Source organism: Eleginops maclovinus, chromosome 7, assembly GCF_036324505.1.
Source record: "Eleginops maclovinus isolate JMC-PN-2008 ecotype Puerto Natales chromosome 7, JC_Emac_rtc_rv5, whole genome shotgun sequence".
Classification (NCBI taxonomy): domain Eukaryota; kingdom Metazoa; phylum Chordata; class Actinopteri; order Perciformes; family Eleginopidae; genus Eleginops; species Eleginops maclovinus.
This window is the reverse complement of record NC_086355.1, coordinates 22,119,567-22,140,403: the sequence shown is the minus strand read 5'-3', so window position 1 is coordinate 22,140,403 and position 20,837 is coordinate 22,119,567. Positions and strand designations below refer to the sequence as shown.

General features: G+C 40.6%; 1 protein-coding gene across 9 annotated transcripts in view; it reads left to right on the top strand.

Annotated features, from left to right (window-relative positions):
- tns1b (tensin 1b) overlaps nucleotides 1-20,837 on the top strand; it is a 188,262-nt gene that overhangs the window by 38,203 nt on the left and 129,222 nt on the right. For 8 of the 9 annotated variants that reach the window (XM_063888454.1, XM_063888451.1, XM_063888455.1 and 5 more), the window contains exon 2: nucleotides 20,601-20,715. In XM_063888454.1, coding sequence (XP_063744524.1) covers nucleotides 20,601-20,715 — 115 coding nt within the window. Of the gene's footprint in view, nucleotides 1-292; nucleotides 389-20,600; nucleotides 20,716-20,837 lie in introns of those variants that run through there. The other variant, XM_063888452.1, reaches the window with a different exon arrangement.

Below are 20,837 nucleotides of genomic sequence, written 5' to 3'. Positions count from 1 at the left end.
TTCGCCGACAGAGGGGAAGAGAGGCAGAGTGAGCACAGAGGAGAGGCAGACAGGATCACATTCAGAGGAGAGATACAAGAAGCAAGTCAGAGAGTGAAGTTAGACTGAGGAAGAGGGAGGAAGAAGAGAGGGTTTACATGCAGGGAAGTCATGGCTGAGCAGGCAAATATTCTCCTGGCTGGATTATACTTAAGGAAGCCCACCGGTGTGTAGCAGCAGCAGCAGCAGCAGCAGCAGCAGCAGCAGCAGCAGCAGCAGCAGCAGCAGCAGCAGCAGCAGCAGCAGCAGCATCACTCCTGCCGTCATCATGCCGTCTGTTTCCCTCAGCCTGCCTGTAGCTTTGGCCGGACCGGCACGCACCTGGGTCTGCCTGTCCTGCATGTTCTGGGTGAGGCTCCTTTTCAATCACAGTTAAGATTTTTAGAGCTCTTTTAAAGGATTTCAAGATAAGCATAGTTGTGGTACTTGGCAATGGGGGTCCCAGGCTCCTCCAAAGTGCAACATACATCCTATTTAAGACATAAAACGAAAGTGCAACACATGGGACACAGTGGTGCAAAAGTAAAATGCAGGAATAAGTAAACTATGCACAGTCTGGATCAGGATTGTTTTGAAACTGTCAGCACAGGACTTCTGTCATTTCTGTGCAAAGTTAGCAGAACTTTTACCTTGCAAATCCAATAACTTAAAACTTAAATGGTGTCATTTACGCCTTAGTAGTGCATTATTGACTGAATCAGCTTGATGATTTGTTTGCAATTTTGTACCACATCGATAAAGCTATTTACATCAATCATGTCAAAGGGATTCCAAGGTTGTTGTAGGATCAGTTGCAGTGTTTGGCAATTGGAGTCCCAGGCTCCTGCAACAGTGCAACATGCAACTTTAAGACATACAAATAAATTAAAAAGTGCAATGCATGTGACACAATTCTGCAAGTAAAATGCACATGTAACATATATTTTGTGGATCGGGATTGATCAGCATAGGCCCTCTCTCACTTCTATGCACATGTTTGCAGAACTCTTGCCATGCAATTCTTAAAACTTGCAAACTTAAATTGCATTATTTTGGCCATTGTAGAATTAAGAGAATGCAAATAGTGCTGAGTCAGTTTGATGATGCACTTCAATGCTTTTGTTGTGATTGTGTACAGTTTGCTGGCTAATTCAAATGGTCTTACTTCAGCCCTGTACCATTGGGAAATCCTGATCAAATGAAGCTGGGGATCTATTGGGTGGTCCACTTGTCGGGGGTTGGGTTGAGGGTTGGGACCCCGGCCGTGGGGGGCCTTGGCACGGTGACACATTTGAATGAGAGAGATATTATGAAGGAGAATAGGAGGGTGTGCAAACAGGAGGCCAACTCTGCAATGTTTTTACACTAGAGAAACATTTAAACCAGGTTCCATGCAAGGAGAAAAACACTTTCACCTTAACACAGTGTTGAATTAAATGGATCCCCTGCTTTCCTCCCCTCAGTCCCTCTTTCTCAACCTCTCCCGCTGCCTCTGTCTCGCTCTAGGTGGTGGGGACACACAGCTATTTTTGCTTTCTCTTGTACAATTCAATCTGCCGCGCATTCCCGCTCACGGTAAGGGGCTGTTTGTGCACTCGTGTGCCCTCTGAGCAGCGGTGTGGTCAGTGAAGGACTGTGTTTGTGTCCACACTAAAAGCATTGTGACCGTGGTCTCGACATTTGTCTTAAAACACTGCGAGTGCTATTCCCTAATTTGTGCAGATATGAAAGAACATTCCTGGCTCAAATATACAACATAGCATGCAGCTCTCCTCTTTTCCCAGCTGAATAGGGGATGAAAGAGGAGAGTATTTGAATAGACCATTGAGATCCATCCTGTCCCCATTCTGCAGCGGTCCTTTGGGACCTGACTGCACACCAGTGACAGAGCTGCAGCCCTTGGCGAGGAGACTGGATAATCTTACAGAGCTCTTCATCAGTTAATTACCGTTCTTTCTTTTGAGGAGCGGGAGGCGAGGTGAAAGGGGGGGTCGTAAAAGAATCTCAAAGCCCCCCAGCTAAGCTCTGGGTCACTGATTGACTGCATCAGAGCACTGTATGACAAAGCAAGCTCACTTAAGGGGGCGGGGTTCAATCTGAGCCCCTGCATTAATAACAGATCTTTGTTTGTCCCTGTAACAGCCTTAATTTGGACGCATCTTGCTCTAATAGATTGGGGTTAGAGTAACCCTTCTCTGTGAACGTGCTTCTCTTGCCAGTCCAGTTATGAATTAGCAGAACCCAAAAGATGTTCCAAGACCACTTCAGATCAGGAAAAATTAACGAATGCCTAAATGATTCTTCTTTCTGATGATACATTGCAGTACTTCTGTCTGACTGACCAGATTTGCATAGTAAGGAAACAGGCATACTCCTTGGGCAGCTGGGAAAGTGAGTACAGCTGCAAAAACTCTTACGAAGCAACAAAGAAGAAGAAGAGAAAAGATACAGGGAGAAGGAGCTTGTGAGAATAAGTGCAGATGTAGGAAACAGACCATCTCCATGAAAGATCTACTCCTCAGCCTGGCCTCAAATAGGGAGGGTTTTCTCCTGTCAGAGCAGATGGTCTGGGATAAAAGGAGATATTCCCAGCATTGAAGCAGAAAGAGAATGCTCAGGGAAATAGAGGAAATGACATGAAGGACAGAGGAAATGAGCAGAAGATGCTCTTGGCAAGATCGGATGGCAAGAGGAAAGTCTTTTGGAAGGGTGCCACTCTTTCACCAATCACTGAATATTTAATGAAAGCTAAAAAAAACGGGTTTTAGGGAGAGTTTTATCAGGTTTCTCTGAAAGGTCAGCAAAACTAATCAAACGTCCTCCACCAGCCGATGGCTGAGAAAAATTTAAAGGCCATGCAAATCCTGTTGACATTTCAGAATGTCTGGTTATGAATGCATCCAGTAACGGGGCGTTTGCAGCCAACAGGTGTATTGGAAAATGTTATGTACAAGGCAATTGCAAAGGTTTGCTAGTGGCGACTAGGGGCCTCTTGTCTAACAAGGTACTGTTGTAGGAAACACTTCCTCAGATGGCTGCCTCACAAATATTGACCCATGGCTAAACCTTCAGAGTTGTCAGCGTTCAAAAAACTCCCCTGGATGATCGATATCCATTAACGTACACTCAGTCCATCTCAGTTCAGAGTTTGGTCTCAAAACGATAGCTCTGGGAAATGGTGTCATCTCAGGAATGTAAGGTCATTGGTTTTTTAGATGTCTTGACTTGAAAATAGACAAACCCCAAACCTGTTGGTTCTCATCCAAACTGAGAAAGGTATCAGGAGGTCTGGCACTTAGTATTTTCCTCCGATTAAAAGGGCTTTTTTGATTATTTGTGGCTCTTTTCTTACATCCTCTGCACTCATCTTCTTCTTTTATCTCTTGGTCTGTTGCTAGTTTGATTCTTCCCCCTGTCCGAGTTCCTGAGATTGCCTCTGATTTGGGTTGAAAAAACATTCCACATGTGGCGCCTCTTTGAAATACAGCAACATTTCTGTAATTGTAACATCTGGGATTATGTTACTTCAATGTTTTAACTTTAATGGATTTGCCATGCAGTTGTTTTGGGTCTTGGAGCTCACCCTGTTGTTGCCATGCTTTGGAGACTCTTGCCGTTTCATCTTGGTCGAGCAATCTTGAACAAAAATAAAGGAAGTTTAACCCTTGCTCGGTTGATTTATGGGAGATGTTGAGCTTTGTGTAACACCTCCCACCCACCCCTTTCTTTCCTGAAGAGACCCCCAGCTTTGTGCATGCTTCACTGGGCACATTGGCCTTAAACCTCCCATGGCCTTCTGACTTTCCCTGGAGAGAGTTTCGGGATTCAGAAATTTCACTGGGGTTTAGTTTCCCCATTTTGCCCCCCTGATCCCGGAATATTGACTTATAAACCACATTAAAATCACTTTATCCTCGTTTTTATTGGTGATGTAAGTCTCCGCCAACTCCCCTTTTGCATTCATAGCCAATGGTCATTTATATAGTATGTTTTGGCTCTTTACCCTTATCCTAAAGCAGGAATACTTCTATGCCTTTGTTCTAGTAATTTTGCCTTATCGTCTCTGACATCATGCCCAACTCTTGTGTTTAATTTAGTGCTACATCACCTAATTTCTCTGAAAGTCTGTAACCAGCAAGCCCCCCAGAAAGTAATAGTTTTTGTCCTTTTAACCCCATGGTTGTTCCCCCTGCCATGTCCATCACACACTTTACTTCTGTCAGAATAGGGACATAAAAACACATTACAGCCAGATTGCCAAGAATAAATATGTCATTGCAGACAGGATACGTGCACCATACCATTTAGGCTCAGCAAGTTATTTCATGTCAAGAGTTTCATAGAGTCATTGTGACATTTGGTTTTGTTGAGTTATGTATTGCAGGCCCACACAGTTTATCTGTATAATGGCGATGTCTTGCTGGGACAAGCAGGTTTAAGCCTAGCTTTGTCATGAAAGTATGATGATGGACCACAGATATCCCTTTGCTTTATTGCCTTTCAATTCAGGAATTAGCCTAAATAAAGCCACATTCCAGATGGATGCTGCCATTTTTGCAACAACCTATACGAAAAAAACAATTCAATTACTCAAAAATTGTGATTAGTTTTGGCAAGAATATTTACGTAACCAGCAAATAAATCCAGACAATTTTGAGGACCCCTCCCCTCCTTGTCTTTAGTTCATATAAACATCCATAATCAACAATCGTGTATCCAGGCGATCTGCCTTGGATAACCCCTGGTCTTCATCTAATCTGTTTGGTAGATTATCATGACATGTTTAGATCACTTTCATGGAGTCTTTCCAGTTCAATAGTCTCCTAATTTCTCTTCTATTGTCCTCGGGACTGTGGGAAACAGTATTTTGATCTCTCTGTCTGTAAACACAAGCTAAAAGATTGACATTAAAGTTGACTTTGACTTCTATAACTTTGGTCCTGTGCCAATTCAGGTCCAGAACACAAGAAATAACATCATTTTGGTGGATTTCACTTTTCTTTCATTCAAATAACTTATGCTCTTTTCTAGCAACCTCCAGGACAGACTATTTGTTATTATCACTGCTGATCAATGTTTCGATCTCTTCTCAGTTTGTTTTGTCCAACACATTTGCGTTACAAACAAAACAAATTCAGCCTCTAGGGGCTTCTAGTGGTGCTTCTTCTAGATTTGTTGTAATGGTTACTTTTTGTGGTGTGTGACTTCAAAGAGGCAACCGACAAAATGTGTCTGAATGTGTTTGCATTTTATCTACTTTATTCTGTTTTGTATTTGTATTTGATCTAATATATTTTCATTGGTATTGTGATAAAAAATGTTCTTCAGCATATTGTGCACCTTTTGTCAGCCTCTCTGGCTTCAGTGCCTCCCATTTGTTTTTGTGGGCATTAAATATGTACAGGTGACTTTACCTAAGGAAATGCCTGCAAGACCCTTTGAGAGGGAAGGTCAGAGGTCACTGTTAGAGAGGTGAAACATCTCTGGGGACTGGCTGCAGACTTTGCTTTGGAGGTTGGGGAGGTGTTTGGACCTGGGAGTAGTTAAGGTTGGACAGCTAACAGGAAGCTCATTGTGGGGCCTGGGCCCCTCAAACTGGAGCAAAACAAATCCCCAACAAGTTTTCTGAAGGCAGTTGACAATGACATAAATGATAGTGATGTCGATAACACAAGAATATTCTCACTCTTGGACTCGGTTAAGCAGAAAACGTACATTATCCAAAACATTTAAGAGATATTGACATTAAATCTCGGCAGCCTCTGTGATGTTTCTAAACAGGAGGTGTTTCATTCATCCATCCCACACACATCTGGGATTATATTTGTTATTTCTTCAAAGTGATCAGAGGCCACACCACATAAGGAACATGTGTTTTGAGGCATATTTATAAAATTGTTCCATTAGCAGCTTGTGACTGATTTGTGCTTAAGACAAGAAAACAGATGGAGCTATTCATTTTTAACGCTTAGTCGGACCTCAGCAGGTCTGTGGCAGGTCTTTGCTCGGTCCTCATCAGGCCCTCTTCAGAAAAGAAATCCCCTACTGAAGACGTACTGAACCCCTTTGGTGCATTATATAGAATCCTCTGTATGTAACCTTTGAAAGATGAAATAACACAATATTCATCATTCTAATTAAAAGTTGACATTGTAAGAAATTGAAGACTCACCTTGCTGATTCAGAACAATTGGTCTTGTTGTAACGTTGTATTCTTTTATCTAGCAAGCATTACTTATATTGAGTCTTTTCTGTAACTTTAACTACAATAATGTTATAGCATGCTACCGATATTCAGTGGTTTCATCCCCAACAAAACAGGAAGTGATTTTTTAATCTCCATTTGTAGTCATAGTGGCTGTTGTCCAGGAAAAAGTTATGCGGCCTCACTTTAAAGGTTTCAATATCTTGTTTATCAACCCTATGCAGCCTTATATGGCTATGCTTCACAACTCATGTGTGCAATGGTCATTATAAGCCAAAACTTTCCTTACATGTACATGTGGACTCTAACTTTGTGCTTCTTCGCTGCCAAGGTAAAGTTATGTCAAAGATATTTTTACAAGACAATTCACTGATCAAACCCTGGAAACATGTCCCTTTATTAACACCGATGCCAAGGCTTTAGTGTTTGTGTGAATGAATAAGAGACCTCTGAGATCATGATAAGCAATCTGAAGAGATTAAGAATAAAGCAAGGAACTTACTCCATTACACCGGTATTTATGTCCTGACTACGCCAAGATGTAGAGTTGTTTGAGTAGATTGAGATCTTTCTTGGCACCATTTCCCCAATCTGTCAGTCAAGGGCCCTCAGCAGAGAGGCCCACGGAACTTGTTAATGCCATGATAACCTCTAACTCTGGATGTGATCTGAGACCTCCTGTGGATACATATGCATTCAAGTGTGAGGCCAAACAATGCTCATTGGAAGTGGCGCTGGCAGCGTCCTGCTGTGCTGCCTTGCATTTTCCCAAAGGGATTGGGATTTTTTTATTTGATCATTTGATCATTCTTCTAATTCATACCAAGTAATTTGTAGTAATGTCGGTGCCACAAGTGATTTGTTGAAGTTGTTTGATTTTCCTCATTGGAAGTATTTCAGGAAACCAAATCCAGAGATGATGTCTATCTTGTTTGGAAGAACAGAAGAGGCTCTCGTCAGGAAATTATGAGATGTAATCATAAAGCAAAACCCCTTAAAACATGTCGTCCGCCTGCTTCCCGGAGAATATTTTGAGTTATGGTTTCAATATTATGGTTTTTGTCCAGCGAGTCAGAGTGTCTGCCAACCCAGCACGATATAGCACACGTGCTGTTTTCTCTCGGCGGTTGGCCCTTATGTTGAACTTTGGCGGTCTATGATTAAACCTGTTTTATCCCACTGGATCGATGTTATTAGCAAAGGCCTTCCTGCTTGCTTTTATATGGGGCTCGGATCAATCTTTGTTCCACATCTATCATTTATTATCATAGGCTGCTATATCACAAAACTGTGAGAAAAAGATTGGAGCTTAGTTTTCTTTAAACAGAAAGCTTATCGAAGCATTTGGGGGTTTTCACTGAAAACAAGAGATACAGGACGTTTATGAGTGTCTTAATATGGATTTGTTGTAAGATTTCAAAACACATAGCTGAATCTGAGCCAGGAAATCACAATCCAGTTGTGTTACAGCAATAACAAAGTATGTATTTTACCCTCACAGTGAGAGATTCCTTGGAGACACACAATCAAAACAATAGACTACAAAACAAGAAAAAGTCAATATATGGAGAGAAGCTAGGCATATCAAAATTAAGAAAAGCAGGTAGTATAAACTGAGAGAGAATATGAGAGAACTTTCAGCTTCATAAGATGTGTTTGTGTCTTGTGTAGACTTTGAGGGGCTGGATACCCCTGGATAAATCCTCGGACAAAACAAAACACAGAATGACTTTGGATGAAAGTTGGAAGTGTGTTGTTGTTTTTTGTGCAATACCAATTGTTTTATTTACTTTGCTAACTTTTTAGGTTTTATTCCAGAGATGCCTTAGGTCCTTTGGCTGTACTAATCACCTAATGGAAAGTATTTTTCCTTTGGTTCTTAAGATTTCCTTCCTTGGTCCTTGGTTTTTCATTCTAAATGATCTAAAAATAAGAAGTTAAGTTTTATCCTGGATTCCATTATTCTTAGACTACGTAGTCATTCTCTTTTCTCAATCAATACTTTCATTCAGACTATTTACCAGTTTCAGTTACACACCACATCAGACTTTTTTTTAGTAGGAAGGCCTGTGATTGGTTGGTTTGTAGGGTTTATTATATTTATGGCAATGTGGTTATTGTTAGATTGGTTAGGATGAAAAAGGGGTGAAAATAACAGATGTATCAGATGTAGCATAATGGGGGGTCATGCCTTCACCTCATTAGGAACATATAAATAGCTTACAGTTGGCTCAGCAGTGCATTGAGCTACATGCTAGCGTCAGCATGCTAACAATGAACCTCAAATGCTGATCTTTAGTAGTTAGAATATCAGAATCAGAATCAGAATCAGAAATCCTTCAAGCCAATGTATTAGGTACAACATAAACGTTTTGACCCCATAATAGCAATAAGTGAGGATTTAATGCGTTAGTGAAGTTATTATTTGGTTATATTGAACATCTCTGCCAAATGGAATAGCAATAAATAGAAGGTACATTTAAAACTGCCCGGGTCCCACCTGAACTGAACTGTTTACTGTAATTAACAATTAAGAGAAGACATCCAATATTGTGTTACTCAGGTTTCTTCTGCCCAAGAGTTAAGTTGTGCAGTGTTCATTGCCCCAACAAAAAAACTCTTCATCTGTTCCCACCTTGCATTACTCAGAAGGTGAAATGAGAACCAAATCCCGACAACCAAGTCAAGATGAGCCCTCTCAGTGATGCTGATGCTCTGTGAAAAAGGAGGGATTTACGCCCCCCACTCTTCACTTCTGGATGACTGAGTAATTTCCTCTCTGGGATCCACCTCACTGAGATGAAATGTATGTAGAGAGTGGAGTTAGAGATGGGGGAGGAAAAGGGGGGTAGAAAGGGGAGACTGGAATGCCTGGGGTGCATTTTTCCCCCAAATGAAAAGCAGGTGACTGTTCATTGTAAGGCCATTTGGTTAGTGGGAAGCTGAGAGCGGAAGGGAAGGTTGAAAAAAAAGAAAGTCCTCTTTACTTTGGTATTTAGCTGTGAATTGTTGCCTGCTGCACTTGTTCTGTAGTGGGCTGCTCACAATTAGGGGATTCACAGACACTTCCTCCTTCAGCTCCGTGTATTGTACCTTGCCATTCAGGAGAAGTTGGTGGGAATCCTTAATTGGAACCAGGCTCATTCAAAGTTGGGTCATTGTTTATCGGTTCTCTGTTTGTCCTTTTAAACATAAAGCCAATAACGTGATACTCTGTAATATGTTAGAAAACATTTCAGTTGTGTGATGTAGGGCTGCAACAAATGATTATTTTCTTTATTATTTGTGTGCTAATTCTTTGTGTGCTGATTCTTTTCAAAATGACAGAAAATTATGACTTTGAATGTCTTGTTTTGTCAGTCAAAAATAATAATATTTGTATTTAATATATTATTTAGAATTTTATCTGGACTTATATATAATATTTAGTTATTTTTTATTCTATTACATTATCTTTGGGCATTTTACTTGTACTGAAGTACATTTTACTCCTATTCTTTTTTATTTATCTTAAAATACATATTTTACTCTCAGTAAAATCAATTTCCCCCAGGAAAATGCCAGCATTTCTGATTCAGATTTTACATAATTTAAAACAGTAAAAGAGAAATAAAACTCTACTTTTCCTAAGCCGAAAAATGTCCACCATTTTGCATGCAAAAATACTATGAATACAGTTCCAGTTATTTGCAACTCACTGTCAATCGACTCATCAGTTTGTCCATTATCAGTGCCAATTTAGTATTATTTCAACCCATTAACTTAAAACATACAAGTTTGCCCGTGGTGTAAGGAAATTGAATCTTGGCAAACATGCATTTTGGAGCCCGGAGTATTTATTCGAAGTTGAGTATTAATAAAAAATAATTCAGGTTGGATGCTGCATAAAGGACTAACTGAATACAGATGCATGCAGTGTTTAGAATTGCTGGGATAATAAGTCATTGGCATCAGGTGGAGTCAGGCTGGGGTAAATATGGGGATCAGCAGTGGAGTAGGCGGTTCGTGTTTGTCGAAACAAATCCTCTGGTGAACCTTTTCATGTTTTTAAAGCTTGTGTTTACCACACTTCTAATACCATCCTGCCTTTTATTGTTGTGAGATGGATGAAAAGTTCAGTCACTTCTTTGTAATGACTTTGTAATGGCAAATGACTCACAAGTTTGACACGGGCTGATGTTGCAGCTGTGGCGTACGTGTTACTGCAGGTTGTGCTGCTTCTTTCAGCTCCTTAGAATGTAGATTTGCATGGGAGTCATATTCATTTACTCTGTGACACTTTGGCGTACGCTGAAGATAAGCTGTGAAACACTTAATAAGCATATGCCATTTCCAAGAGAGCAATCTCTTTTCTAGTCCGTTGCAGATACTCGTTTCAGTTTTTATTGGTTGTAAAAAATGACACAGAACAAACACAATGAAGCACTTTAGATTTGATTTTGACATCTAGTTTATGTCATGTGTCTTAAGCCCTCTATCGGCCATCTGCTCTCCCTATCTGCTTGTGCATAATCTTATTGGATATAGGTGGCAGTGCATCAGTTTTAGACATGACGTTCAGTATACATGTCGGGAGACTATTGCTGTAAAAAACAGCAAATGCCAAGCCAGTTATTGCCCAATATCACAAATAACAAATTACCTCTTGGGTTTTACAATATCTATATCATCCTATTTTCCTATCCAACCCTCGCTTTACAGTCGGGCTGCAGGAAAACTTCATATTTCAAAGGCTGAAAATAGCATTTTTATTTTATTTTACCAACATTCAGGATCATTGATTATCATAATGGATCAGTCAATCGACTTGTTGTTGCAACACTGCCATATGCATAAAATATGAGTTAAAAACTGCATTCAAGTTTTCTTTTGCATTCAATCATAACTCTTAGCAAAGGAATATTTCATTTGCTTTTATCAGTAAAACAATTAAATACAAGTACTTGCAGGATTCTTTAGTTACGCAGTTGGTGGTGAACAAATCTTTAAAAAAATGAAAATAAAGTAAATAGTAATCTGACACTTTTAAACAATTGTGTTTTAGAGAATCAAATCATTTTCACAAAACATTATATTGCGATTCTGAAGTTGCATTTAGAAAATTGGAGAATTACTGTGTTTTAGGGATTATAAATCATGATCAGCCTGTGCCGCTTTCATCTCGATTAATCTTTTTTAATATCTGTTCCCTGGGGGGTTCACACCCCATGCAGTTTGTACAAAGACTTTGCAAGCTGAAGTACTTTCAAGTTTAAATGCATTTGGTCTTCTAGTTTCAGTCCAAAAGGGTCTTTCCAGTACTTCACTCCGTTCTCTTGAAGCTCCATTCGGCTGTTTATGTGTGTCTGTGCGTGTCTGTGTGTGTCTGTGTGTCTTAGAGGATTGTTTTGACAAATCCTCTCCTGCTGCCGGATCAAGCATCATCAAACGGAGCGCTGCGATCGCTCACTGATCACAACATTTCATCCATCTCCTTTCAGCTCAGAGTGACAGCCTCTGTGTGTTTCCCACGCACCTTCAGTGCAAACATGCAGAGACACTGTTTGGGTTCTTTAGTGTGTGTGTGTGTGTGTGTGTGTGGGGGGGGGGTTGACAGAGGGAGGATGAGGAGGAGGTGGATGAGCAGGAGGATGAGATGGATTTACAGCTGCAGTGCACGGAAGTCTTGAGTAGACAAGGGCAGGGTGCGGAGGGAAGGGGTCAGGCAGAGGGGAAGGAGAGATGTGGGGGCGGGTCAGAGGTCAGATGGCCCTCCTAGCTCCTGTTCAGCTGAGAAAGATGAAGAATGGCTGCCTTGTGAAGAGGAAACATGCTAGGTGGGAAGTGTGGGGGGGGGATCCAGGAATGTCTTTTGCAAAAATGAGATAGAAAACTAAGGGTGGGGGGGACAATTATTGACTTAAGCATCAGGATTGTAAAATTCTGAAATGATTCGCAGCTTATAAATATCAATTTTATTTCTATTGATGGACAGTAATTCTAGAAACCAAGTCAAAGCAGTGTAAACACATTATAGTGTAATTTGTTTTAAAAAATCGCACAAAATATCAGTTTTACAGACTTATTTGGCGTATAATTAATGCTTTTTAAAAGTATTTTTTTAACTGGCAGGTTTCTTAGAAATAAAAAGGCAACTTGGCCAAGCTTGCCAATGTTATTTATTTCATTTATTTTGTATTTTTTTGTTTTTGAAAAGGTTTTTTTCTTAATGTCTCTGAGAAGTGAACAATCGCTCCATCAATGATTTTTTTATAATTATTACATTTAATATAATCTTTTAAGTTTTATCACTGCACATTGCAGTCCGTAGATCCACATTTTTCAAATATAACAATAACCACAATATGCTTTCAAGCCATAATTTGCCACTTCACCTGTAAGTACGTCCTTAAATTAGAGTACAGAATCAAGTATGTAACCAAAATTCTATATAAGAGAATCAATTTGAATCGAATCACGACGTAAAGGAAGATTCACACTTCCTAGAAGAACTCTTGACATTGAAAGCTCAGTGAGTGTCGAACATAAACACACAGTCACAGATGGAGACATGTGCGGGTCACCCCAGTGCGTCCTGTTAAAATGTCCACCCATGCATATGGTGTCCCATATGAGAGACGGCAGCGATTAACCCAGTTGACTGGAGAGGTCTCGCAGAGTCTTCTGGCTCCACCGGGACAAACAATAGCCCCTGATTGGTGGGGGCTGTGATGTAGTGTTGCCCTGCGTGTATGTGTACATGCTGTCCATTGACTTCTTTCAGACGGTAGAAAATCACTGCGACACAGAAAGGGAGGCCAGACTGCTCATGCTTGTCTGTCTCATCTATTATTAGTGATTGTGTCTGTTTTTCTGTTAGCCTGCAAGTGTGTCTGTCACCGTGAAGCCTGTCTGTCTCTTTCTGACTCACAGTACAGCTAAATATGTCCTAGTTTTGACTCAATGTTTAACCCTTAAACACTTTTGGTGTTTTCGAATTTAAATCAACACCAACATTTTTTAATTTGATCAGGATCACAGTGACATGTGTGCATTACAGCCATTGAATGTAAAAAGAATAATAAAAACTAAGCCATTGGAGGGGAAATATTCAGAGATTAAAGTGTTACACTCAATTTAGGGCAAGATTTATAAATTGTTGGGTGGTCCAACACTTTTGTCTGGACTAAAATATCTCAAAAACAACTTTACGTTTAGATTGGCCGAGGCGCTCATGGTTCCCAGATGATGTACCTTAATGGAATCCCCTGACTTGTCATCTTGCGTCACCATGACGTTGACTTCTTGATTTCGAGTGAATTGTCTTGATATCTGGAGGATATGCATCATAAAAATAACTTGAGAGAAAGCCTTTGCTTTTCCCTGAGTTCCGTCTTCAGGTTTAAGAAATGTTATTTGTCTGATACTTTGGTCAACGAACAAGTCTTAAAAATCAAATGGCAGTTCCACGGACCTCAACTCTTCTTTGTGTTGATTTCTAATATGCAAATGTTAGCGAAGTTATACACAACTGGATGGAGCCCATGATCAATCATTAGAGATGCCAAACATCAGAATGTTAGTCTGTCAGCATTTAGCTCATAGCTTTTTGTAACATTGTCAGGATGTTCAGGGTGTTATTTTACACATGCGTCATAGAATGAACCGTGACTCTGTCACAGTTCTAAATGGGAATTTAATCGTGCTTAATGGCAAATAAAGTGTCCAGATGAATAGACAGATTTAAGCTGTTTAAGCCAAAGTGAACAGAAAATCCATTGAATAAGTCAGGCAAGCCTCTCATTAAAAAAATGTACAACATTAACCCTGGTCAGAGGTACAGGTTTCAGAAAATGAGGTGCAACACGTACATATTTTCCAAGATGCAGTAAATACACTATATTTTTATTTGCCATACACTGCTTGTTGTTTGCCTTGTGTTTCCTGAAAGTAAATGGTACATCCTCAATCGGATTCAGGTTCATTGACTGTTTTCGAGAAAGAAGGCGAAACATTGGCATTAAAGTGGTGTATACTTTGTTATTGTTGTCTGTACTTTCCACTCTTTCCTGCATGTGAGTGTGCATGTGCACCAAGCACAATGTAACCATGGTTCCATGTATACATGAAGTAATGCATCAAGTGCCAGTGTTATCAGAGGTGAAATCACAGTGTCTCTGTACACAAGTCTCTGCATGAGTCACACTCGCTGCAAATGAGGTAATCGTTTAGAGTTCTGAACTAAAGGCTAAACAGCCTTACCTTATGGAGCTGGAATGTCTGGAAGAGTTTATCTCCATGATGTAACAGAACCTACCACCCTGAAGCTGCTCAGTGTGAACAGTTTGATTCTAAAATACTATATATCTTTTATAAAGACTCTGTGCCAGATGCTCCTCTTTCTGTCTGCTTGCTGGTTCCTGCCGGTCTTATTTTTGGAACGGTTTCCTGACATATAGGTCAAGCTTCCTAAATCTAAAGGAACTGGACCACATGTTATCCTTGATTTGCAGCGTTACTTAAAATTGTATTACAGCTGATTCACTTCCAGCTCACCAATGAATACATATAAATACAGTCACTTTTAGCTTGACTTTTGTCCCAAAGGGGGGAGACAGTTCCTCATGGATAAACATGGCCCTAATATTGTCTTGGGGTCTACCTTTCCTGTAGTGTGTTCTATCGGTTTTTGTGCATGTAAATGGTTCCCTCCCGAGGGAGTTTCTCTCCAACACTTCCCTCCCATACCTGAAACGCCTCCATTGGACTCCTTTGTTTAATTCCGTAACATAGTAACATCCCTGTGTAACACCCACACTTCTATCGGGGAGAGAACATCTCTAAGCGGTTGACCAATCACAACAGAGCTAACCAATCAGAACAGACTTGGCTCTGGTTTCAGACAGAGGGTGAAAAAAGTTGCTGCAGAAAAATAAAGAGCTTTTGGAACATTAAAGCATGGAGACATGTCCAAGGAGAGGCACTAACTACACATATGAACCTGAGCATGAGCAGAATATGTTCTTTTTAAAGTCAACGACAGTCAGGTTTAAAAAAAAATTCCTTCTCTCACCAAACTCCTGCAGTATAATCAATGCCTAATTTATACATGTTCACTAAACCTTACTACAAAGTACACTTCGGATTTGCAAGGACTTTACACAGAGTTGTAAATCGGGTGAGTTTTGGTCAAATCTGTTTTTGGAAGTAGTGACTATTTAACTGATAAGCAGGAATTGAAATTCACATCAGAAGTTCAGTGAGAGTTTGTATCCCACGTTTTGAATTGGTTTTGTCAATCATCCTGACTTTTTTCTATTTTATGACTCTTCTTTTACCTTAGAGTCATGTGACAAATACAAAGGTTTCTGCAATAATTCAAGGTGAGTCATTGATATTCATACGGTATTATGTATTACTTAAGTAAACCTTTAAGTTGGGAGTAGGATTGCTTAGGGTGGCTTTTGTGCAAAACATGAGTGTAAAAAAAAGAGTAGAGGTCATGTCTAAAGCTAAGGAAGGCCAATACAGCACCTCCCTTGAAGGTTCCTAGAATTCCTGTGAGATTAAAAATGACGGGGCAAAAATACCTCTTGATAATTAGAAGAAAGCCTGCAGCCAGCTGTAGACGGGTCCAACCCCAACACACACACCACTGTGCCCATAATAATGCAGCTTTTTAAAAAGATGCTGGTTCGAAACACTTTCTCATCTTTAATGCCTGATAGCAGTGCGAAAAAGAGTGGAGGGTATCTGAAAGATTGCTGTGTGTGTGTGTGTGTGTGTGTGTGTGTGTGTGTGTGTGTGTGTGTGTGTGTGTGTGTGTGTGTGTGTGTGTGTGTGTGTGTGTGTGTGTGTGTGTGTGTGTGTGTGTGTGTGTGTGTGTGTACTGAAGTGAAAGTATGTTCATTTGTGTGTGTTTCTACACATTCTAATGCACGGCAGGGCCTGTTTTGTCCGTGCGTGCTAATGAGTGTGAGGCAGGAGATTATGTGTGCGTCTCTAAGGGAACGGGAGTCTGTTCCCAGGAGCTGCAGTGGCTGAGCTGAGGGGGGTATGTGTACACCCTGACCCTAGCTTTCGGGGGTCCCGGTTGCCTGTCTGAAACCATTTCCTTCCTTTGTAGCCCATTTGAGAGTGTGACGCAAATGTAGAGGACCGGGGCTATTTGCATGGCTCCCGCTGCAACACGGTGAAACAGAAAATAACCAGTCAGGGCCACGACTCTGAATTCACTGGTAGGGTTGCCGTTAACTCTTTAATTGTGAGATCCCCACCCCCATACGTCTCCCTGTTACCCATATCTGCCCAAGCGACTCAACACATACACCAGTCACCCCCCAAACAATAAACAAACTGAGCGCCGGGTGCATTGCTAATGATGGGAAACAATTAAGGGCTCACAAAGGGGAGCGTCCGGCTATATCGCTCTGCGCGATATTTACATAGTATTCTGAGGTTAAATGAGTGGAGTCTGCATTTCTGGTGAGGGCAGAAGGAATAAAAGGGACCGGCCTGCTGAATAGATCTTTCTTTTGTTTGGCTTTGTAAGAAAGGATATGTTGGACCACTAACCACTTACGTGATATTGGGAATTAAACCGTTAAAGTAGACGGAATTTCATCTTGAGTGTCCCTAGCACAATATACCTCTCGAACCTCGTTTCATCCATTCTACCACCAGAAATACAAGAATGACAAATGGGCAAACAAGTAAAGTGGCATACCAGTGGATGAAACCAATATGTTTTTGGGGTTTCCCTTTCCTGTAGTGTGTAATAACCATTTCTGTGCATGTAAATGGTCTGCAAAGCTTACAATCCTAAAGTTCATTCCAGAGGGAGTTTCTAACCCACACGCCTCCATTGGAGTCCTTAGTTTTCTTCATAACAAAGACGACCAGCTAACCAATAGGAGCAGACTGGGCTCTGGTTTCAGACAGAGGTTTAAAAAAAATGTCATGTTTAACTGTTTTAGTTTTCTGAGATGGAGCACTTTTGGAACTGTTAAAATGTTATATTCCACTGCTTACGTTTTTAAACATATTTGTTAATCAAAAAATACAAGACCATAAGGACAATTTTGATCCCGAAAGGACCTTTCTAATTAGTTATTTGATGGAGAATTCCTGTAGATTTCTGTTCGAGAGTAGAACATAGAGTTTGCATGTCTTCTTGAGTTGTATTTACAAAATCAACAATGGTACAACTAGAAACAGCGTACTGTTAGTTCATGTCCTTTCCCAAGTGGCAAGTGCATCCAAAATAGATTACTTCATTCCAGACCAAAACTCCCCTTCCTGTTAATGACTGTTTTGGGTGATGTGGTTAGGGAGTTTACACTTAGCGTTAAAAGAAGGTGTTCTTCTAACACCTTTCTGGATGGGTGGAATTCAATCTGCTGACAGATGAGTCCTTTTATGCTGAAAGCTGATTCCTAGAGTAGAGAAGTGAAACAAGAGGATTGTTTTTAATCAAAACACAGATTGTGCACCATCTCGGCCCAGAGACAAAATGTTTTGAAGCCCACCCTAAACCCTAGAAAATCTGACTGACTGACTCACACTCATCTAAAATAACTGTAGAGTACCAATAAACCCACTTATCCCCCCTTTCCAATCCCCTGAAATCCATATCTAGACTCCTAACCCAGAGTGTGCCAGTCAGAGCCTTGGCATCACGGCACCTTGGATAACATGGATGCCAGGCAGAAACCTCCAGCTCTCCCCAGAAAAGCCCCCTTGCCAACATGGCGCGTCCTGCACAGCCATGGTCATTATTTCAGCCTAACTAGATTAAGCTAATCACGTTATGTAGTGGTTAGGCGTAGCCGGCAAACAGAATGAAGGGCCCGCTGTCCTGCTGTTGCCATGTGTTTCTGAAACACAAACAGTGAACTGTCACATGGAGCTTGATAAACATTGAGGTACTTTCAGTCGGTTTGGGTTTCTAAACCTCCAAAGGATTCAGAACCGAACAAGTTCTAATGAAAGGCACAATGTAGTTGCATCATCCTTTGTTTTGGATTATGGACCTTATTAGGTGATATATTTTTAACACTGTTTCTACAAGTATGGAAACAAGTCCTAAAATTGTGAGGAATTCACCCCTTAAAGGAACTGTTTTGGTTGGGGGTATATTTCAGGTTCTGGTGAGATGATGAAATATGATCCAGGAAGTCTAGTTTGTGTAATAGATCTGTGGTTATCAGATACCAAAACATTGCCTAGTGGTTTAATAAACTAAAGATTCCACATATCTTGCTATGATCATGTTGATTATCATTTAACCTTGTGTCAGTACAAATACCAGGTAGAAAAAGGCACCAACGATTCCATTGCCATTCAATTGCACTGTTTTCATTTGACAAACTCAGTTCCTTCCCAGATAACGTTACATTACTTTACAACAAAAGTTGATCCAGGTACAACTTCGTCCCTGCTTTTGCTTTGCTGAAACCCAATACATTGGCAATACCATTTTTAGATTCTGTGCAAATGGATTCCAACTCCTAAAACACTCAATCCTACACTTCTCTTTATGTACCTCCACATATCCTCTTTGTTAGATACTAGGTGCCTTGTGTCATTAAACTCTACATACCCCTGGAATATAGACATTCTGTTAAAAATAGTTTCCAAACCAACTTCCTACAGCTTTTTCAGATAAGCAATAATACTACATTCACAGGCTGAGTAGTACTCCCAGCGGCCGTTAAACTTTATGTTTTAGATATACAGTATAATAACAAATATCGTGTTTATTGAGACTGTTTCTTCCACGTCTGGATCCATATGAAGGTCTCTGTTTGAAGGCTACAGGCTACAGACTGAATCTTGCACTGCCTGGAAATAAGACGTCATGGTACACAGATAAGAGACTTTCCTTCTGCTAAGTCAGTTCCTTCTGCTAATAACAGAGGAGAGGACAGTGCGTGAATTAAGGAGTAAGGAAAGTCCAACGGATTCTCAGTCTGCTTAATCATTCAAGTGTTATGTCTGTACAGTGATTGCACACTCTAGGCCGCTTTTTCCAACACGTTGCCTTTTAGGATTGATGAGAAGAGAAAAAAAGGTGTCATTAGTGGTTATAAGTTATGGTTGGTAGTCTGGGTTTTTCTACAGGAATGGAGCTGCTATATATTTTCCTTGCTGTGCTTTGATATTCTATGGTCTCCCCATATAAAAAAAAATTGCGAACAGTCCCCCAATATGCCAACCACATGGCCACTTTTAGCCCTGTCCAGCAGGCACAAAGACTTAATGGAAGCCTCATGGCTGGAAGGTAAACTGGCCAGCCTGACTTGAAAAAACATCTACTTTTTCTCTTGAATCCCTGTATGTGTTTTTAGGGCATAAAGACAGCATTTTGGAAATGTTTCTATATTGAAAGCTTCCCAGGTCTTTTCTGGTGTTTATTTTTATTGCTGTTTATTCTGAAATTGTCACAGTTAAACAAACATATTTCTTTAGGCTAGTACATTACAATGAATGGCATTCCATTGAATCTGGTCCAGGATAAAAGTGTTGTGGCTAAGTACTTCGACAACATAATAAACTATGATAATTAAATTGGTTAAGTTGTGTAACTTACATGGGGAATTCATTGGACCACTTTTCCCGTAGGGCTGAACCTCAAAGTAAAAATGGGGACCAGCTGAGCAAATAGAACCACAGAAATGATGTCACATTTCCCCATGGTCGGTCATTAGGGGGCAAAATAGAAACATGATGCAGGTTTCTCAGAAAGACACAGCAAGAAAGTCCAACTTCTAAAGCTTGACTTTTTAGTTGGCTCTCTAGCATTGTTGAATGCCAAGTTTACAAAGCAGGCAGGAAACAGACCAGGGGATGGGGGGGTTATACAGAACAGGCTGCAGACAGACATAAAGGGATGTTTAACTGGGGTGGGGAGCACTGTCAGGGAGTTGCGTAACACACCTGCGAGGAGGGAAATTAGATGACAGGACAAAAGAAGGTAAGGGGAGGGAGGACAGGGGGAAAGGAAGAAGGGAAATACCAGACATTAACCTGTGTTCTCTTTTTCATGAAACTTGGTGGTAGGCTGTAGCATGGGCAAATGAAGAACCTATTAAAATGTGGAGGTGATCCACATCACGGCGGGAAACCTAACATTTTTCGTTAAAATTGCGAAATGAAGCATTTGGCTTTAGCAGATGTGTCTCCAGGTGCCCCACAATTGTATTTGTGTCGCCGGGTGTTGTTTTCCCATATAGCGAATGAACAAAGAATTGTTTTTGCCAAACACCTGCACTTAAAATAAAAAATCAACAAAAACAATCCATAACGACTGATCCCACATGGGCTCATTGAAGTCCCATCAGGTCACAACTTTCTAACATTCCACCTCTTTTGTCTTTTTTTGTCTTCTTATCTGCAGCCGGAGGAGTTGGACGCTCTTCATTCCCATACGTTCCGAGTGAAGACGTTCAAGAAGGTCAAGCAGTGCAGTGTGTGCAAACAGACCATCAGCCAAGACGGACTCATCTGCCGAGGTCAGTCACCTGTCCTGAAGATCCCTTGCACGGTCTTGATTTAAAGTCTATTTTAGGGCCTGATGTACAAATAACGTCCCAACTCCCATCCATATGAAAGTTTAAATGTAATCTGTTATAGA